The sequence below is a fragment of the Panicum hallii genome, chromosome 4, assembly GCF_002211085.1.
Source record: "Panicum hallii strain FIL2 chromosome 4, PHallii_v3.1, whole genome shotgun sequence".
NCBI classification, from domain to species: Eukaryota; Viridiplantae; Streptophyta; class Magnoliopsida; order Poales; family Poaceae; genus Panicum; species Panicum hallii.
In genome coordinates, this window is record NC_038045.1 from 27,457,629 (window position 1) to 27,479,913 (window position 22,285).

At 43.7% G+C, this 22,285-nt stretch overlaps 1 protein-coding gene and 1 pseudogene across 1 annotated transcript; one reads left to right on the forward strand and one right to left on the reverse strand.

Moving 5' to 3' along the window:
• Positions 1–7,870: 7,870 nt before the first annotated feature.
• On the reverse strand, positions 7,871–14,846 carry LOC112890424 (annotated as a pseudogene).
• A 639-nt stretch (positions 14,847–15,485) lies between these two features.
• Positions 15,486–16,979, forward strand: LOC112890793. Its single transcript, XM_025957654.1, has 5 exons — positions 15,486–15,686; positions 15,787–16,081; positions 16,212–16,418; positions 16,506–16,679; positions 16,821–16,979. The coding sequence occupies exons 1-5, from the start codon at positions 15,523–15,525 to the stop codon at positions 16,977–16,979; spliced, it is 999 nt and encodes a 332-aa protein (XP_025813439.1). The 5' UTR covers positions 15,486–15,522.
• Positions 16,980–22,285: the final 5,306 nt, after the last annotated feature.

Here is a 22,285-nt window from a genome sequence, read left to right on the forward strand (position 1 = left end):
AGCTTAGTGCAATGGTTGGCAATAAAGGAAGAGTTGAAGGATGCATTGCGGAAGAATTTAAGTACAAAGAGATATCATCCTTCACAAGTGTATACTTTGCAGAGGAGCACAATGTGAATGCACCTAAGTTGCGTTACCATGTAGATGAAGAAGTTCGATGCAGTGATCTTTCAATTTTTGAGTGCAAGGGAAAGACCGTTGGAGCCTCTACAAGATGTGACCCTGATCGTGAGCAAAATTTGTCTGCTTTGCTCTACATGTATGCTAATATTGATAAGATGGCTCCATATTTCAAGTAAGGTTAATTTTTTACTTAATTTATGTTGTTAGTTTCGTGGTCGATATCTCATCCGTTTACTTGACAAACAGGGAATTTGAATTGCAAACTTGGTCATCTAGGCGTAAATTTTCTTCTAAGCAATATGAAAACATGCTTCGATATGGTAGAGATGGGAAGCCAAATTTTCTTAATTGGTTCCAGGATTATGTAAGGATTTATAATTTTCTGTGATATTTTCTTACTATGTTTCAAATATCTAATTGAGTCATATAATTGACAGTGCGACAGAATGCCCCACATACACAAGGATTTATGTCAGATGTCGCTTGGTATAGTAACTGTTAGAAGCTATGGCCGGTATGATATCAATGGGTTTCGGTTTCGTTCGACAAAATTTGAATCTACTCATCCTTTAGTAGCCACAACAAATACTGGAGTTGTTTGTACGACAAAGGATGATCGAGAAAGGAGGATTAATTATTATGGAATTGTTAAGGACATACTTGTTTACGACTTCACGGGACCGAACAATCTTCAAGTAGTGTTCTTCCAATGTGATTGGTTTGATCCCTATCACGGCACTTGAGAAAATCAATTCGGTATGGTAGAAGTATGACATGAGAACAGAACACGTGCGTGCAACAAATTTGTGCTCGCTCACCAAGTCGATCAGGTGTATTATATGTCGTACCCATGCAGGGATCTGAAAGACTGGTGGGTAGTGTACAAGGTCAATCCTCGTGAACGGATACACATGGCTGACGATCAGGTGTATTATCAAAGAAATTTGCAAGAAGGGTTTGAAGAAATTTATCAAGAAGATGAACTTCCGAGCTCTTTCAACATAGATACAGAGTTGTTGACAGATGCATTAGTGGGAGATCAAAATGATGTAGTAGTTCCTCCAAAAAGAAAATAAGTGCCAAGGAAGAAAAAAGTTACTTGGCATCCTTCGAAGCGTACAAAACAACTTGATCCTAATTTTGAATATGATTGATAAGTAAATACCTTATGTTTCTTTTATTTTATATGTACTCATCCTTTATACTTGTATTGATGTACTAACTTCTTTTTTTAATAGGATGTCAAAAAGGCTAAAAAACCTAGCAAAGAGTTTCGTGAAAAGCACTAAGCTATCAAATAGACAAGATGACGATCTGTTTGCGGGCACTTCTGTGAGAGCTTCAAGGTGTAGACAATTGCTGGAACACTTACCTCCAGAGATGCAGGGGCAGATTGCGTTCTAGAGAGATGAGGTATATATGTAATGTTTATATGTTTATTCTAATTTTGAGATTCAATATAATTACAGAAATATTTTATGTATTTTGTAGAGTGAAGAGGAGACGGACGAGGAGACAAGTAGCAAGGAGTCGGATGAGGCGGGCCGGGAGAATGACTTAGGTGGTGGTTGGGATAGATGGTCTGAAGGATCTGTAGGTGGAGGGTCGGCAGGTCAAGGGTCAAGAGTTGGAGGGTCAAGAGCTAGAGAGACTAGTGCTGGTGATGCGGGGACAGTGGCTGGTGATGAAGGGGCAGGAGCTGGAGAGGCTGGGGCTGGGACTGGAGGGTTAGAAGCTGGAGGATCTGAAGGGCAGGGTCGTACACGTAGGCGGCGGTCGAAGATTGGTTGGATTCCGCCGCCTAAACCGCCGAATGGAGATGGGTTAGTATATTTTTTCTACGTTTTAATACATAATCCTTATTCCGAATTGATTCTAATTGTTTTATATACTTGTAAGTCTTGGTTTGAGCCTAATTTCCTAGGTGTTGGACATTTAAGACAGGTGAACAAAATTTTAGGTAACATATGCTGTATGCTTTGGCCTGGAATGGTAGAACTTGTATCTGGTGAACGGATCCCTGCTACATCTTGGAATCATTATAGATATGGTGTCAACATAATGTTCGGCAATACCCAAAACGCAGTTTGGGCTGAGTTTTGGGTATGATTGCTCTTATGTAACTGATTTAATTTTCTACATACGATGGCTACTGATTGTGTAAAATTTTTGCAGAAATATTACAAGTTGCCTGAGGAGGGAGCTTATGATGATCATGCCAGACGTGTGTTCCACCAGAACGCACACATTGTGGTTAGAGATATGATTTCTTATGCCAGAATTCAGGTTGTTGCTTCTTATCTGGAACGGACTCAAGGGATAAGATTTGAGAAGAAGCGGGATGCTGGAAAGTATTACTTGACTGAGGAGCAATACCGCGAGGTAAACTGTTGCAAGTTGCAATTAGTATGATTCTGTTTGTTACCTTGAAATGAAATATTGTTGTGCAGGAAATGATTCCGTGGATGGCCACACGTGAGGAGGCTTATCATGCCTTATGTCACTATTGGACCACAGATGAGTTCAAAAGCATTTCCCAGAGAAATAGAGGAAATCGTGGAACTGAGTCCTATCACACCTACGGAGGTGATGGGCACTTTCGATTGGCCAAACGCATTGTAAGTGAACTCTTTGAAATGAATTATATTAACTTCATTTATCAATGCAATGTTCTTTAATTTTTTGTTGTATATATAGGAAGTTCGCACAGGTGTAGCGCCGAGTGATATTCAGGTCTACCTTGAAGGTCATAGAGGACGTGATCCTACAAATCCGGATCAATTATGCTCTCAGGCGGCTACAGAGCGTCTGGTATATCTAAATTTACAAAATTAGCACTATCGAGTTGTCATGAAACAATCTTATGTAATTGTGTGATTTTGTTCTTTGAAGGCGGCATATGGTGATCAAATGATTGCTCGACATGGAGAGGGTTATGACTGGAGAAACGCACCTATTGATCCTGAGGCCGTTTACAGTAGTGGTGGTGGAAAACCTCATGGCCGGTTAGATTTATTTAAATTTCAATCTAATTTTATAATTTAAGCAAAAATACATATTTTGAATTTGCTATATTTGATCAATATTTGTAGGTATCCATTATTCGACAAAGTTATTGACTCGAGTCAGGTGTCGTCGCGTCAAAGAGCGGGATCGTCGCGGTCAGCAAGTCGTAGCACAAGTAGTGGCGACGACAGCGTGGAGGTTGTAAGGCTGCGTGAAAAAGTGAGACAACAGGAGCTACAGCAGCAGTGGTTCCAAGCTCAACTTGCATAACAGAATGCAATACTGCAGGTAAATCTTAATTGTTACAACTTAGGTTAAGTTACATTCTTACTGACAAATTTGATCTTTCAGCAAATAGCGAGTCAACAGAATATACAAGTGCCACCACTAGTACCTCCACCTTTTGCACAGGCCGGTTGGCCATCAGCTTCACCTCAGGTATGATAGTCAAGGATTCAAATGTTAGTTCATAGTCATTGCAAAATATGGTCACTCTAAATAAATAAATGTTATCCAATTAGTTATCTTTCAAACTAATCTTGTCCATTTATCTTTTATAGCCTTTTCACACCCCACCACCTAACTTAGCGGCACCGAGAGACTCACACGTTGATCCAACATCGAATTGGGCAGATCAATTCATTGGAAGTGCCGGATCAATTCAACCAGGTGATGGAGGTGGCCAAACTTAAGTGAAACATTATTGTTGTATGAATTTGTTCGATATGATACTTGTATTGTGAACTTTAATTATGAACCTGTGAAGTTTATGTATGTGGATATATGAATTGTGTATTTGCGTGCAATTTCTGATTGTGAATTATAATTGTGGATAAAATTTGATTATATATAATGTTTGTGGTTGGTTTTGGGGTTTAAGCTGTGTGGTGTTGGTCTGGGGAAGCTTAACTTCCGACGGTTTCTAGGAAGCCGTCGGAAGTTTGCTGGGCTTAACTTCCGACGGCCACCTAAACCGTCGGAAGTTAAGTGACGGCCATCAGCCGCCGTTTAATGGCTAACTTCCGACGGTTTTAAAGGGCCATCGGAAGTTAGTAAACTTCCGACGGTGTTGTTGCAAAGCCGTCGGAAGTTGCAAATTTCCGACGGCTTCGGCCCGTCGAGCAAACTTCCGACGGTTTAGCGGTAACTTCCGACGGTTTAGGAAGTTACCCGTTTTCCTGTAGTGACTGATCTGAAACACAGGGTACGGAAAATGTTAGATGGTTGTCTCTAACCGGCCAGCATGACAGAGTAGCAAACTTTTTTCTGACAATTTGTGCACATCGTCGTCCATCTGGTCCTTAGCTATCTGATAACATATGGAACGCAGGGATCTTTTTGATGGGATACCTTCCTGTACTGTTAATTTCTTGTTACCTTTTTTTTATAGATTTTGCAACCTAATTTCTGTTATGATATTCTTGAATTCTGCTGGTTTCTTTATCCTTTCATTTATTTTTGTATCTGTCAGTTATGTTGATTCATAGCTAAAGTAATGTTCTCTCGTTTGGGCAGATTTCCATGCTTAAGATGCAATAACTGTAACCAAATTACAGACTTCTGAAGTTAGGCTGTTCTTGGTGGTTCATTTCAGACAGGTTAGATGATTTACTTTTTCTTGATTTTGTCCCCATACTTTGATATGTCTTGGTTATTTCTTTACCATCTAACATAGCTTACAAAGCATTTAGGAGAATCAACCAATTTCTAGAGTTACGCATGTAGCTGTTCATGTCATCTTCTAACTATAGTGCCAGAAATTTTTGTATTTGGGTATCTTGATTGAAATATTGCACTAGTATGCCAGAAATTTTTGTATTTGGGTATCTTGATTTTTTTACATTCTGGCAGCTTGATAATTCTTTTTATTCACACTAGTATGGCTGAGAAGGCGGTGTGGGATAAGGAAAATGTGAAGCACTTCTGTGACATATGCATGCATGAGGTTAATGCTGGGCATAGGCCATTAGGTCATTTGAACAAAGTCGGATGGAAGAATGTTGCAGAAAAGTTTGAAAATATAACTGGTCGGAAACTAGAACATTTGCAACTCAAGAATAAATGGGATAGTCTGAAAAGAAGTTATACTGTTTTTATGGAGTTAAAAAATGCTGCCACTGGACTTGGTTGGAATGACGACAAGCAGACTGTAGATTGTTCAAATGAATGGTGGAACGAGCATCTTGCGGTGAGTGTCGCAAGAATTGTCATTTTGTAGTTTTGTTGGATATTTTGTACTATCTAATTGAACCATTGTATTGCAGAGATGTCACGATCCAAGTAATGGAAGGAAATGCAAACATGTTCAGTTTAGAAAACGTGGTCCGGACAACTTGGAGGCGATGCACATCATGTTTGGAAGCGCACATGTTACTGGGGCATCTGCTTCCATACCGAGAGATTTGTCTGATAGTTGCAGTGATGATGAAGTGCATGAGCTTGAGAGAAGCCCCTCAAATATCCACATGTCCAGTATGCTCCAACATAAAGGCAAGAAGCGTAAAGGCCCTTCTTCTACGTGTGCGGATGACAAGGAAGAGAAAAGTCCATTCTTACGTCTCTACAAGCAAACCTGCAGCAAGATCGAAGATGGAGTGAACAAGATCACCAGTAGTATAGAAGCTTCATCGGCCCCTTATGTGACCAGCAACATTCCTACCCTTGCGGAGGCCTTGAGGATGGTGAAAGAATGTGGAGTACAGGAGAAAACTGGCCTCATGCATACTGCTGCAATGGCGATAATGAAACCTGATTTTAGGGAGCTCCTCGGATTGCTGGACACAAATGAAGGAAGACTTGATTTGCTACAAAGGGAGCATGAGATGAAGAAGTTGCCTTAATCATTATGTTTGATTCCTTGTTTGTTCGGACCATTATATTGTTGTTCTTGTGCTTGCAAACCTTTATGTTTGAGTCCTTGTTTGTTCGGACCCGTATTTGTATGAAACCTTTATGTTTGCGTCCTCATATGTTCAGACCTGTATGTTGATAATCTTAAAAATGTGGCTTATGGTATGTACTTGTTATGCTTATGCTTGCAGAGGCATGGACGATTTGGCAAAGAAGGGTTACAATGGACTTCAACTTCTAGCCGAGTTGTCCAAGCAGGCTGCCACCATTGGACATTTAAGTGACCGGTACACCGAAAGGTACTTGAATAAAAATGATTACAGAAATCCTCAACAATCTGGAATTGAGTGGGTCGAAGAGTGCCTAGCTGCCCCTAGATATTTCTACAAGATGTTTAGGATGACTCCTGAGGTTTTCTGGGAACTTCATAATTTGCTTGTCGCTAACTACGGTTTAAAGTCAACAAGCAATGTTTCATCTGTGGAGTCACTAGCAATGTTTTTATGGATTGTTGGAGGACCTCAATCTTTTTCTCAAGCTGAAAACCGCTTCGTTCGGTCCCTATGGACAGTTCACACTAAATTTAAGGAAGTCTTGAAATGTTTGAGAAAATTAGCAAAAGATAATATCACACCGAGGGATCCTACTTTCAGTACCGAGCATGCAAAGGTTAGAGAAAACCGTTTCTGGCCTCATTTTAAAGATGCTATTGGAGCCTTAGATGGGTCACATGTAGAAGTTTCGGTACCTACAGAGGATGTTGTCAACCACACATGTCGGCATGGGTACACATCGCAAAATATTCTAGCAGTTTGTGATTTTGATATGAGGTTTACTTTTGTGGTTACTGGTTGGCCGGGCTCTGCACATGACACACGGATCCTCAATCATGCCTTAACAAATTTTGGTGACAAATTTCCGAAACCACCTGCAGGTACAAATGCTAAGTTTGTGTATACTTTGGTATTATTTGAAGTATAAGTCATGAAGTATATGTCATTAACTTGTGTTCTTTTTTAGGCAAATACTACCTTGTGGATTCCGGTTATCCGAACCGAACCGGATATCTTGCTCCTTATAAAGGAAGTACATATCATCTACCCGAATTTCGTCTTCGCAGACAGCGAGCACCTCAAGGGAAATATGAGATGTTCAATTATTTGCATTCATCCCTTCGCAATGTAATTGAGCGTGCATTTGGAGTCCTTAAGCAAAAGTGGCGTATATTGAAGTCGATGCCAAGTTTCTCAACTCGTACGCAGGCGCATATCATTATGGCTTGCATGGCATTGCACAATTTCATTCGTGATAGCGCGTTACAAGATGATGCGTTTGACAAATGTGATGAAGATGAGAACTATATGCCGCGAGATGAGGATGACACCGAGGAACCAGAAGTGACGCAACTAGAAGTGGATGAAATTATTGAGGAGGAGAATGAGGTTACCATGAACATTGTTCGTGATAACATAGCTAATGCTTTGATTAGTTGAAGATAATATTTTAGTTAGGTCGATGTGGATCTATATATCTTTTGTATTAATTATATATGTCAAACAATTCTAATTATTGTACTTTCCTCTCCAAAACGGTCATCTACGTATCCTTACGATTAATCAGCATATAAACAGTCCTATACAGTCTCAGGGGCAAAACTGACATTTCTCACAGAATCCCACAGCTGACAGCTGTTTCAGCCAAACAGCTTTCAGCTTTCCGACAGCTGATTCCACACAGCAGCTTTCCCACAGCTGATTCCAGAAATCAGATTTTCAGAAATCCACAGCTGAACCAAACACACCCTTTATTCTGCTCCTGCCCTCACCATGATACAGCACCTAGAGGTGGCCACGAGCGTGGACGCCGATAAGCAGCTGCTCTACGCTTGCACTTACGCGTAGAGGACCCTGCTGTTGTTCAGCCCGCGTAGGAAGATGGCGTCGGTCCGCGCTCCAATGATACTGTCTACCTTCTCCCTCTCAGTCTCGAACGCCAGCGCCTTTGCCGGCTCATCCATCTGCCGCAGCGCGCTGTTGTTGCTCATCAGGAACACCTTCTCGCCGTGCCTGGTGTTAACGCCGAAGCAGAGGACGGTAAGGTTCTTATCCTTGCCAGCGACCAGCGTGGTCGGGTGCCCCAACGCGATGCGGAACCTCACTAGGTTGTAGCTCCTCGACTTCAGCCCACCCTCCTGCTCCTCTCGTCCCTCTTCCTCGTCCTCTCTACCATACTCCCTACTGCTATTGTGGCCGCGTCCCGGCGCTGTAAATGACGACCGGCCGCCGCACAGGTGCAGGAACGCCATCTCGAAGTAGCCGCTGCCCTCCACGATGGTGACCAACTTGTTGAAATGGGTGCTGTAGCTCGGCGCCATCATATACCCCTGCACGCATGTGAACGAATCTCATCAGAAAATATCAATTGTGATCCATTTAATCTGTGCTAATCCTCAAGGAAACTATATCGATTGATGCGTGCTTACGCGGGTGATGTTTGCCAGGCCGACTTCGATGTCGAGCGCCCAGAGATGCGGGCAGTCGTCGACGGTGATCTCGTAGTGCCTGTCGTGGCTGTTGGAGTGGCGCGGCCTCCTTCCGATGAGGCTGGACGGCTTGATGTCCCACATGGACTCGCCGCCTCCGTGGCCGCGGCCGCCCGCGAGCAGGACCTGCTCAGCTCCCGTATCCGGTCCTCGGACGCCGTTGTGATCTCGCCCTTGCTCTACTTCTCGAGCACTTGCTCCAACTCTTCCCAGCGAGTCTCGACAACAGAAAGGAGCAGTCCACGTGGACATGATTCCATTAAGGTTCATCATCTTCTAATATAAAGAAAAGAAAATATAAACAAAGAAAGTTGTGACGACCAGGCGCAGATGCGTATGTTGAACGCGGCCTGGAGAACGTCGTTGCTATAGACGCAGAAGAAGGACTACGGGCTCTCACCTCGGGAAGGATTCCTCTCGGAAAAAAGGAAGAACTTGCAACTTCTCTGCATGCATGCAAACGCATGAGAATGGAAGGGTGCATGCAAACTAAAGCTCGAAGCGTCCCGCGGTGGAGACAGGGCCGGCTCTATAATTTCAAGGGGCCTCGAGCGAACTGATGTTATGGGCCCTTTTGAACTAAATTTTTTTAATATAACAAAAAGACAATAGTACTATTGATATATTTAATTCTCGAAGAACAATTCAATAGTACAAACTGAAAGTGCAGGAAAAAGACTAGTAGAATTACCTCAAATAATAGCTAAGCCACATGACTCCATCAACAATGATACTTATTCCTTGACAAAGAAACTCCTTCGAGCATTTCTTGGTGCAAAATCATTAATAACACTATCCAGATTGATGTTGTCCAAAATATCCTTCTCAATGCTGCATATAGCCAAGCCATTCAACCTTTGTTGTAACATAGTTGACCTCAAATAATTTTTTAGTAGTTTTAATTTTGAGAAGCTTCTTTCAGCTGAGGCTGCAGTCACAGGTGCAGTTAGGAGGATCCGATATGCAACTGAGATATTTGGATAACAATCTACATTACTGACAAACCGAAGAATCTCAGGTGCTGACATAATACCATTTGGCAAAGTTGCTTGCAACACTTTTAGTTCAGAGAAAAAATCATCTAGATCAATATCAGATGAGTTACCATCAGAAAAAACTTCTGCAAAATGAGTGCAATGTCTCCGTAGATCATTATCATGCAAGGACTTCAGATGTTTTGAGCTGAATAGGAAGCCAAACACCTTTTCAAATATCTTCAACTGCTCAAATCGACTAGTCAACGAAGCAATTGCAGCATCAACAATGATAAGAAAGTAATTAACTCTAAAGGATTCCATAGCTAACAATTGTATTTCTTCATCTTGATCATTTATTTCATCAAAATGCTTCTTTCTTTTACCTTGGCATTTTGTAGGAAATTTTGGCTCTATATCCATATCAGATGCAGTGCCTTTTGCAACCTCAATACTAGATTTGAAGCCCTCGTCTCTATATTTTTGAAAATATGAGATGACCCCTTCAATTTGTTTGAGAGTAGCATCCATACACACAATCTTAGATTGCAACTTTTTGCTCACCGTGTTTATAGTAAATAAAATATCATGCCAAATAACTATACCAACTAGAAATTCAAAATTCTCAAGTGCACTAACCAAAGATTGAACATCACTTACTCCCATTGCATCTCCTTCACTAATACAAATCTCCTCCACTTTCTACAAGACCGATCTTATTTGGGGAGTTTGGTACCTGATAGGTTGCACACTCTTTAATCTATTCTCCCAATGAGTATTGGATAAAGGCTTAATTTTTTAGCATTGTCAAGCAAAATCTTTCACCTTTTATTAGAACGTGCAAACAATGCATATATTCATTGTATAACACCAAAGAATGATATAGCTTTTGTGTAAGATTTCGCCATATCATAAAGAGTCAGATACAGACTATGACATGCACATGGCATGTATAATGCTTTCGGGTTAATTTGAAGCAAACGATTATGTACACCTTTGTTGTGTCCCTTCATATTGGAACCATTTGTCAGATCCGGGGCCACGAGACTGTGTACATAACGTAGTTTAAACAGACTTAAGAGATAAAGCCCGTCTTGTCTTTTATTTATCTTATTTATCTCTTATTTATTCCGTATGAATAGCAAATAAAGCTAGTCGGTACAGAAAGAATCTACTCGAGTTGTATTGGGTTACGATTCCTTATCTAGTATTGGACTAGAATTCTTGTAACCCTGACCTCCCGGATATATAAGGGGGGGGCAGAGACCCATTCAAAACACAACATCAACATCCAAGGGAATACAAACCACCATACAGGATGTAGGGTATTACACGCATCGCGGCCCGAACCTGTCTAAATCTTATGTTCCTTGCATCTTCGAGTTACTGATCTCGGCGTCTCCTCACCTAAAACTTACCACCTTGGGTATACCGCTTGGTGGGCAGCCGGTAAAACACCGACAGCTGGTGCGCCAGGTAGGAGAGCGCATTGAAGATCCACCGGCGAACTCGATGGCATCTTTCCGTTCACCAGAAGGCCGTGCTGGCGCCCACCATGGGGCACCTCGACTTCGCGAGGACGATCAGCGGCCCGCCGACGGCTACTTCGACTACTCGCCTTGACTTGAAAACTAGTCGGAATCGACTCCGACTAGTCGAGCTTCATCAACAAATCATCACAGCTCCATCAACGAGCTCCACGGCTTCATCGACATTCGTCCATGAATCAAGCTAAGTGACTTATACCTTTTCCGACTTGTTCTTCATAGGATCAGCTACCTTTTTGGGTACGCCTCTCGACGGACATGAAACCCTCGGGGGCTACACCATGATCGGCTACCTTTTTGGATACGCCTCTCGACGGGTATGAAACCCTCGGGGCTACACCACGATCGACTACCTATCTGTGTACGTCTCTCGACAGGCATTGAAACCCTCCAAAGCTACACTTCGTCGACTACTTTTGCACACTGTGCATCCTCTTTGTCGCATGACGACTACTTTCTACTCGTTATCTCCTCTTAACGGTCGCTAATCTACTTGAGTAGCACATACCTTAATCCGTGAAACCTCGGCTCTTTTGTCACGCTTAACGCCTCTACGCGTACATGAGACAAAGATCTCATACACGCTATGAGCAACGGCTAAAACAGGACCAGGTGCTTAAACGCAACAGGTGGATTGCTCGGGAGATTTAAATGGCCTAAAAAAGAGCTCGACACAGCAATTTTTACACCGAATAAATTTTGGTATCTTCATATTATTACTGAGTACTACTCGGTATCTTCGCATTATGCTACATAATGTATGCATTGTCTTTTTTCAGATCAAGCTTCGGCAACAACCCTCCAGGCAGCACGGCGTGCCATCACAGTTCTGCTATTCCCAGGCTCAGGGGCTGGGCGATGCACACTACTCGATATGGCTCCTTCAGCTCTCCTAGCTCGTAAGCTCAGGGGCTGGACGCCGCAAAACTACTCGAAGGCGACTCATACGAAGACTGCAGAAAAAACCCTAAGTCACCGCGTGGTTAACTAAACTAGCGGGAGGCTTAATTTCACTATGCATAAGGCGAAGAGTTTTCCTCGAGATTTCAGAGAAACACCAATGCCACGATTCTTGGATCCTTTTTTCCAAACCTGGGAGATTTGGGTTCAAGGTTCGGGGGCTGCGGGATACGTGGCATCGACTACTTATTTTCTCAAATTTATTCGAAAAGTAAGTAAGGAAGATTCAAGACTAATGCGACCCTCAGCCTGATTCTCCGATTCAACCTAAGGCTCGGGGGCTACTCCATATGGAGTGCGATTTTTCAATTGCACACCATATTAAAGAAATAATTCGGGGCATGAGTACCTTATAGTTTCGATGCAGCCAAGTAAGTACTTGAAGAAGAACTTCAAGACGGAGCTTGAAAAGAAACCGAAGACTACTTCAAAAGTACTCGATAAGCCCGCAATATTCAGCTACGAAGAGCTCAGGGGCTTGTCAGACCCGGGGCCACGGGACTGTGTACATAACGTAGTTTAAATAGGCTTAAGAGATAAAGCCCGTCTTATCTCTTATTTATCTTATTTATCTCTTATTTGTTCCGTATGAATAGGAGATAAAGCTAGTCGGTACAGAAGGAATCTACTCGAGTTGTATTCGGTTACGATTCCTTATCTAGTATTGGACTAGGATTCTTGTAACCCTAACCTCCTGGATATATAACGGAGGGCAGGAACCCATTCAAAACACAACATCAACACCCAAAGGAAAACAGACCACCATACAGGATGTAGGGTATTACGCACCTCACGGCCCGAACCTGTCTAAATCTTATGTTCCTTGCACCTTCGAGTTCCTGATCTCGGCGTCTCCTCACCTAAAACTTACCACCTTGGGTATACCCCTCGGTGGGCAGCCGGTAAAATACCGACACCGTTATCATAATCTTAACCTCTCACATCATCGACATTCGAATCTAGATTGCCCAGTGTATCTATCAATACATCAACCTTTAAGAATCCTAGGAAAAACTCCTCCACTTTCGGAATGTGACTTGCCATATTGACACAACGCACAATCAGGGTTATCTGTTCTTCATGGAGAAATACTTAGCGTCCTTGATGATCTTCAAGATATGCTCCTTCACGGCATCAGCAAGAATAGAAATTAACTCATTCTGAATATTGTGGCCAAGATAATGATGATGAATTTCATTACTATGAATGCGTCTAATGTGTTCTTGCATCATACGATCAAACTCAGCAATCATTTCAATTGTGCCTAGAAAATTACCATTATTATCTTGATAAAGCTTCTCATTTGATCCCCGAAAGGCCAAATTATGTTTAGCAAGAAACTTCTCAGCGGAAGCTATTCTTACCAAAACTTGTCTCCAACGCTCCTTTTCCTTTGTGATTTCCCGTTGCATCTCATCATCAATTGTTTGATTTCTACTTAACCTCAATCTGAGTTCATTCCATGTATTCATGTTTGTCAAATGCTCAACACTGCTCTCATGTTCTTTGAGTCTCATACTAAGATGTTGCCAATCCCTCACTCCATCAGATGCTAATAAAGACTTGCTTTTATTTGACTTGAACAACTTGCAGCAAAAACAATAAACTTTATCCACATGCTTAGAATAAACCAACCACTTTCTATCAACAGACTCACCATTAGTCAAATTTCTGGAGCAGTAAGCATATGAAAAATATCTACCAATGGCATCCTTAGGGAACTCCAAATTCAATTCCTTCACAAGTCCCTTTTCAATTAAGATATCTCTTTTGCTATTGTCAAGATTATCCCATATTCTTGGGTCATAGATAGATAAACTAGAACCATCTCGTTCATCACCATTTGGATTTTCATGATCAGATGATGGATGCAAATTTTCTTCCCTTATATTATCTTCAGTGACATGAATTTCTGGAATTAGGATTTCCCTTGTAGCAGGTTCTTGCTGCCCACGATCAGGTTCCTTCTGCTCGTGATCAGGTTCCTGCCCTTGAACTTTGTTGGCACCAACATTACTTGAAGTTCCAAAGAATTTATATATAGCACCCCTTTGTGATTCAGCCAATTGATTATCTTGTTTTCTTTTCTTTCTTTTCTGAGCACCTGACAAGTGCTTCTTCGGCAACATCTAAGATCTACACAGTAAATAAATGATTAAAACAAACAATTATCTAAAATCAAAATTTAATGAAGATGCAAATAAAGCTTCGGCGATATTGGAACTGAATCGCTGCCTGGCCTCCTCTCCTCATTATCCTCGATCTCCTAGTCTGATGCCGATGCGGAAGTGCGAGACGGTGGCCGGCGTCAGGCGGCGGCCTCTAGAAGCGCGGTAGATGGACGGTTCGGTTCAGGATTTTACATAGAGTAACATTCAGACTTACGAACCTATACTGCGTGCGTTGGCCGTTGGGGACATGCTAGCTGCGTGCCTGTGTTTATGGAGGCTTGCTTGCTGCTAATCTGTAAACATATATATAAGATACTGAGCCCCTTCTTCTTTGGGCCCCCAGCCATCGCCTCTCCTGCATGGGTCCAGAGCCGGCCCTGGGTGGAGACGGGGTTGAGGAGCTTAACGATGCGGAACCACCAGAAGCTGTACGTGTGTTGTCCGAGTAAGTAGACAACGGCACCAGCTGGGATGACGAGGACGTCGCCCTTCCTGACGCGGAACGACTCCCTCCTCCCCTTGTAGAGCAGCGCGTAGTGGTGGCTCTGTTGCAGGGCGCCGCCTCCAGCTCGGCGACGCGGTATTAGTTGCTAACGGCGTCCTCCAGGGGTTGATTGGTTTCCTTCGCGGCCGAGCCTGGCTCGTACCAGGGAGCCAGACCCACAAGGATCATGCTGAATCCATACAAGAACAGTGTTTGGTTGTCTGTTTTTTTCAACCAGGCTCGCGCTAGCAGCTGTTTGGTTGCATGTATGTAGAAGAACTTCTAACGTGCAAATGCAGGCAAGTTTGATTGGTTGCATGTTACCATCGCTACACCGAACCAGTTCATTTTCGTCGGCCACATTTATTTTCGTCGGTCCACGGCAAACCGACGAAAACAACTGTATTATTTCGTCGGCCTTCCAAAGCCAACGAAAATACATTTATTTTCATCGGCCCGGCAGAGGTCGACAAAACTAAATTACTATTTTCGTCGGCCAAGCCAGGGCCGACGAAACTATAGTTATATTTTCGTCGGCTTGACCTAAGCCGACGAAATTGTGCTTCCCCTATTTCTTCACTAGCTCACCTTCCCTCCTTCCTTTGCTTTCACTCCACCCAGTTGCGCCGCCGCCTGCCGCCCGCAGCCCGCCGCCCCGTGCGGCCCTCCCTACGCCCGCCGCCCCGCGCGCGCCCCTACCCGTGGTCCGCCGCCCCGCGCACGCCCCTGCCCGCGGCCGCCGCCGCTCTGCGTGCGTCCACGCACGCGGCCGCCAGGGCCCCGCGCCGCCCCCCCCCCCCCCCCCCAACCCCCGTGCGTGAAGTTGCTGCACTTGAGGTTTCTCTCTATTCTGTGGTGCCAGAGCATGGTTGTTCATCACATAAGTTGCACACACCAGCTCGCCGTCTGTCTAGGTTCTATATTCATGCATCAAAATTTTGGTCCTCAGATAAGAAAGCTTCGGTTGCAAAAAAATTCTGTTTCTGGGCTTGTGCTTGTTGCAAAGTCTTGTGGCAATGATGTTTCAAGGTAAACTAGAATTGCATTCTACCTTTTAATTTCTTGCTATGATCATTAGCATCAACTCCTTCAGGTTTAGATTTAAGTAGTAAGAATCATTTTGATGTAGGTTGACATTCTGGCTATCTAACACATCTGTGCTAAGAGAACTCATTGCACAGACCTTTGGTACTTCACGACAATCAGGTCCAATTATGAAGTCTTTTAGCACAAATGGTAATGCAAAGAAGCCTGACGGGAATTTGGCTCCTATGCGATGGAAAAGTAGCTCCAATGGCAAGCATGCTAGACCCAATATTATGCAGCTGCCAGATGATTGGCGGGAAACTGGCACACTCTTGTCAGCATTGGAGAAGATTGAATCTTGGATCTTTTCTCGGATTGTTGAGTCTGTGTGGTGGCAGGTAAAAGTTTACCCATCTTGTCATTTCTAGAAAGCTCAACATGATTTTGCTTCTTTAAAACACTGATATTGAAAATCCATTGCCAATTTGTTCATGTTGTCAATTTTCTGAAGGATTTTTGTTTCTTCAGGCAATGACACCCCACATGCAAACCCCAGTGGAAGGGTTGTCAACTCCGAAGATCGGCAGGTTGTTAGGGCCTTCTTTGGGTGATCAGCAGCATGGAAATTTTTCTATTGATCTCTGGAAAACTGCATTTCGTGATGCCTTCAGCAGAATCTGTCCTCTTCGTGCTAGTGGACATGAGTGCGGATGTTTACCAGTACTGGCAAAATTGGTATGCTTTCAGATGTTCCTTTTTTGTTATTTGAAAATAATGAAGTTTTCTGTGACCTATATTCCTTAATTGTTCTGATATTATCAGGTGATGGAGCATTGCGTAGCCCGTTTAGATGGTGCTATGTTCAACGCCATCCTTCGTGAATCAGCGAACGAAATACCGTCTGATCCTATATCTGACCCAATCGTGGACTCAAGAGTTCTGCCTATTCCAGCTGGGGACTTAAGCTTTGGATCAGGCGCTCAGCTGAAGAACTCTGTATGTAGTTAAATTGCAAAGAACTACTTACATCTTTAGATTAAATCCACTTTGGAATTATGCCTGCAATTGCATGCCAAACAAACAACAAAGCTCCCTCTTCCTTTCAAACAATACTTAAGTCATGAAACGCTTTTGTAGGTTGGGAATTGGTCCAGATGGTTGACAGACACATTTGGCATGGATGGAACTGGAGCTGAAAAGGATGGTCAAGATGCGGAACATAATGGTGATGACCGAAGAGATACAGCTGAAACAAATTGCTTTAAGCTACTCAGTAAGTTGAGTGATCTACTATAGAAAATGCAGCTGTTTTTGGCAGGCGCCCAGTATTTTCGTCGGTCACGTGGCCGACGAAACTAAGTACATGTATTTTCGTCGGCCAGCCCAGCCGACGAAAATATGGTGTTTATTTTCGTCGGCTTGGGTGGCCGATGAAAATACATGTATTTTCCCGACGAAAATGCGTTTATTTTTGTCGATTTTATTCCGTCGGTCTATTTTCGTCGGCCGACCGACGAATATATATATTTTTGACGGCTTTTTAGCTATTTTTAACGGTTTCTGACCGACGAAAGTAAGCTATTTTCTTGTAGTACATAAGCAAAAATTCCTTCTATACCACTCCCTTAAAATTCAATCCCATTGAAACCACCCAAAAAAGTCTATTCTCGTCGGTGCCATCGGCGCTAAAATCAGCTGATGTCGGTGACATCACCGTTCCTTTTCCCTGTTAGGGCGGGATGATGCTGACAGCACAGGACTGCGCACGCGGCTGTGTGACGACGCCGGCGTCCGCAGGACGACACGGGACAGCACGGGTGTCCGCAGGACGACGCGGGACGGCGCTCGCAGCCCATATGACGATGCTGGCAGCGGGACCGAACAACGCGACGTGCGGCACGGCCATGCTAATAGCGCGCGGGGCCAAGGGGCGAGCTCGCGGATTGCCGGGACGGGGCGGCGCGCGGTCGAGCGGCCAGTGGATGCGCAAGATTGAGGAGGTGGCTTTACGGAGCGGAAGAGGATGGCGTCAGAGCTCCTGCGATGCGCGCGGTGGCGCTCAGCGGCGACAGAGCAGCGCTGCCGTGGCGATAACGATGGAAACGGATCGTATGCGCATGGAATCGGAGTCAGATAGGAATTTTTACCATATTTTAATTCGAATATAGAAATAAAATCGGATGTTTTCGAATATGAATGCAAAACGGACGCCTCGGATTTGGATTCAAATTCGGATATTTACTTGATATATAGGATAATATTTAACTATTTTTTTTGATACTTTTAGAATATAAAATCGTTATACATGTACAAACTAAAGTATGACAATATAACAAAGATGGCCAGTTAAAAATAGTTTATTTATGAACAAATATTTTAAGAAATAAATATATAAAAAATAAAACTAGAAATAAAAATATATTTTCAAATAAATATATAAATATTTTTAATTAATATATAATAAAAAATTATAGTAATTTCATCAATAAATAGATAAAACAAGAATATGTGCGAGTGAACTTAATCTTCTTATAACTTTATTATAAAAATTAATAATATTGGTTATGAAAAATAAATATAATTTTTTTAATAGTTCTACTGAAAATGGATATGGATAGTTTCGGATATTGTCGAATACGGATGTAGAATCGGATAGAGAAAAATAATAAAAATCAGATTCGGATGTATCCACTTTACTACCACATTAAATTCGAATACGGATACGGATATCCATATTCGTTTAAACATCAATATGGATATCAACAGTTTGGATATCCACATTCGTATTCTCATCCCTACGTGGCGGGTCTCCGGTGGTCGTTGGCCAGACGAAGCTTCAGTAATTACCCCTCTTCTCTCTTTCCCCTCAATTTCCTCCCCACCGCTGCCGCACCTGTCTCTTCCCATTTCTCCTTGCCGCCGCGCTCTATTCTTGTCCGTGCTCCTCTCTCCACAGATGGAAGCACCGCTGCAGATCAATTCCTTCCCACGCAAGAAGCAAGCAAATCCACCAGCTCCAAATCCTGCTCCTTGCACTGCTCGTCGGTCCCTAAATCAAAGCACGGCGGTGTAGCTCTCCAATTCATGCAGTGCTAGCAAGCATTTGGCTCCCCTTCATCCAATTCCGAGCAGACAAATCCACCAGCAGCTCCCCATCCCTTCTCCGGTCAGCAAAGCAGGCAAATTACTGAAGTTTCTTCTCTATGCAGCAGAAGCCAGCGGAGAGCACGGCGGCACCGGCAGCCAGCGCCACTCCAATGGGCGAGGAGTACAGGGGAGTTCGACGGCGACGTCGCCGCGCCGCCAATGCCGGCGGCGGCATCCTAGCTCTCCATCGTCCCGCTGGTGTTCCTCATCCTCTACGAGGTCTCCGGGGGCCGTTCGGCATTGAGGACAGCGTGGGCGCGGCGGGGCCGCTCCTTGCCATCGCGGGCTCCCGGTTCAAGCTCCACGGCGAGCTCCATGGCCGCGGGACGCTCCACCCGTTCCCCCTCCTTCATGTTGCGCATCCCCTCGCCGCTCGGCGTCCCGTCCCTGCGAGGCTGCGAGCCGCGAGCTCGCCCCTCGGCCCCGCGCGGTACGAGCTCGGTCCCGCGTCGTCCTGCAGCCCCTAGCAGCCGCTGGCGTCGTCACACAGCCGCTTGCGTCATCCCGCGCCGGCAGCATCATCCCGCGCTAACACGGAAAAGGAACGGCGATGGCACCGACGGTAGTTGATTTTAGAGCCGATGGCACCGACGGGAATAGACTTTTTTTTGGCTTCAATGAGTGCATGGAAGGAATTTTCCCTTACAATAAGGTGCAGTCACCTCTGGCATGCAGTGGTGATGTTACCACAAGCCATACGAGCCATTGAGACCAAATAACACCAACTTTCCTACCAATATTACATCAATTTCCAAACCAAAAATACAATAACTAGCTTCTAAATTAATATTATTGTTCCTCTTTAGTTCAGCCTCACAAAAGAAATTACATGTAAATCCACCATAGATTTTTCTCTAGTCTGGTAACCCTTGTAACGTTTCATATATATCTTAATATCACAAATAGATTGGCCCAGAGTTAAATTGAAAACAAAAGGATGAACAAACCTGAGAATAGATGAAGTGCAAGTTAGAATTGGCAAAAACACCGAAGGTTCGTATTAACAAAAATGTATTTATGTGTTAGATTGAAATTGTAACCAAAATTAGAGGAACCATCGATACTTTTTTACCACAACAACATCCTACCCGACCATACAGCAGAGGGGAAAGAGTGAAGGGAGGTGGATCTACGGTCCTATATAAAAAAGATGATGTTCCACATCACCTCCCCCTCACCACATATGTGCCATGCGGCCTGAACCTAGCCGCGTGCATGGCCGCACCACCTCCTCATATACGCCACCGCTCGCTTCGATCCCTCACATCAGTTGAACACAAGTAAACCCACCGATAGGTACCATGAAGAGATCACCACTAGTGTTGGTGCTCCTGCTCTCCCTATCATGATTTTAAATCGCCGGCTAAAGTGTTTAATGGCAGGGCTGCCATTACGGCATTTAGCAAACTATAGCCGGCTTTAGCAGACTAAATACCATAGCGACTGCCCTTCCTAGCAGCTATAGCCGACTATAGCGGCAACTATAGCCGGCTATTTAAAACCTTGCTCCCTATGCTCCTTCCTCGCGCTCGCGTCGTACTCGTATGGGGAGGAGAGCTACGGCTCCGACCGGCCTCACCACTATGGTAAGGATAGCTTTTGGCACTGGACGCACTCCCGGCACGGTCGGTTCTGTGGCAGAACCAACCTGAATTACACCGGCTCAAGTACGCAAGTCCTCTCTCAAGGGTTCCAACGTACTTCAAACAGTGTAATCCCTTGGCCTGTCGGGTAACATCCCAATAAACCACCGAATGCAGGATCAAACAAGGTACCTCGCATGAAGGCGAGTCCAAAGATACAAATGCCGACCCTTTTTACATCACAGATATAATATCACATGGCATACAACCATAGTATAAAAACCTAACTAGTTCGAATTTATACAAGACTTTCCAAAGTTATAGTATCTGCAACGGAAAATACACGCGATTCTACAGACGTCGCACAACGGATGTTTGAGCTAAGCCCATGCCCAACATCACTCAGAGGGACCTGTGTTGGCCGGGGACGGATCCCACTCCACGGACCAACCATCGGGGAGAGCATAGGGCCATAGCATAAGCAGAGTGGAGTCCTCAGGGGAAATACCTAAAAACAAGTTACAAGGTAAGGCTGAGTATACTAATACTCAACAAGGCTTATCCGATTCCTGATATACTTAGCCATATAGCTAGACTTATGACGGCTTTTCGGGTTTTGGGTAAAATTTTCAGCTGAAAAGCAACAAAGAGTAGATCCTTAATGTCAACTTTTAGCTTTCAAGTTCTATATGATTATTCATTCTAAATAAGCACCTATAGCTATTCAAGCATGGTAGAATCTTTAGCCAAACATCATCTTTGATAATCACAAAGTTGCTCTTGTTACTCTATGTGGTAAAGGGATCAAGCAGTCTCAATCTCCGCGAGAAACGGACGATTCCTGAATCGAATTTCAGCCTTGCAAGGGTAAACCTAACTCACACGCTTGGAACATCCAGAGATTGTTCCGAAGCAACCGTTTGCCTTTCATTCTGACTCGTGGATTAGATCCACCACAAGCGACTGCAGGACCATACGCACATCCAATGTGCAGGACGTACGCCTGTATAGCGACTACATGGCCGTACTCCTGGTTGCCCTGCAACACGTATTCCTACACGTCGAATCGAGTAACAGGAAGAACCAAAATACGAGTGGTGGGAGGTATGTCCACTCCTCGGGCCGATTGGTTACTAGGCTTACCGCTTACCATATTTCGCGGTATGTGACTAGTACTTTCAAACGCTTAACCACCGCTACCACACACTGCGACCTTATCAAATTCAACAACACAGATGGGGTATCATCTTAACCATGATACCTTACATAATTCCCGTCCGTCATCCTTATAGTGATTACAGGAAGGTAAACATTGCAATTCCTATATCGCGCGAGTGACAGGAAATCACCCGACTTCTACCGGTCCTATTAGCAGAGCATCTATTCGACATGAACTCAAGTGCAATACATAGGTTCCTAGGATTCATGCATCTAGGGTTCCATTTCATCTCCTAGACTTAATGCAAGATATAATATATAAGTATAAGATTGCATAATGTAGTAATTTGAAATACTGGGTTATGCACCGGGGCTTGCCTTTACTGGTGGGGCTGGAGTCAGGGATGTTAGTATTGTTATCTTCTGAACTTTGGTTTGGGGCTTCAGATAATCACTTGGTGATGTTCACTTGGTCTTCAGAAATATCCTCTGCAGACTCCTGGGAGATTTTGTAGGTACCGTTTGCGAAAGTAGTCGTATCTACATGCAATGCAATATTACATTCAAAGTGTGCATATGAAACTATCTTACTTTACAATAAAGTTGCAATCCAACACTCATTTAACATACTACTCACATAACAATCAAAAAGATCAGAAACTAACTTGGGTAGAGCTTTAGTTGGACAACTAATTAAAATCGGTTATATGTTGA

Excerpts from the sequence above, each read along its gene's own strand:
- LOC112890793 (XM_025957654.1), top strand. The coding sequence starts at position 15,523 with ATGGTTGTTCATCACATAAGTTGCACACACCAGCTCGCCGTCTGTCTA. Across the intron at positions 16,082-16,211 it reads TTGAGTCTGTGTGGTGGCAG|GCAATGACACCCCACATGCA; the intron begins GTAAAAGTTTAC and ends TTGTTTCTTCAG. Across the intron at positions 16,680-16,820 it reads GCGCTCAGCTGAAGAACTCT|GTTGGGAATTGGTCCAGATG; the intron begins GTATGTAGTTAA and ends ACGCTTTTGTAG.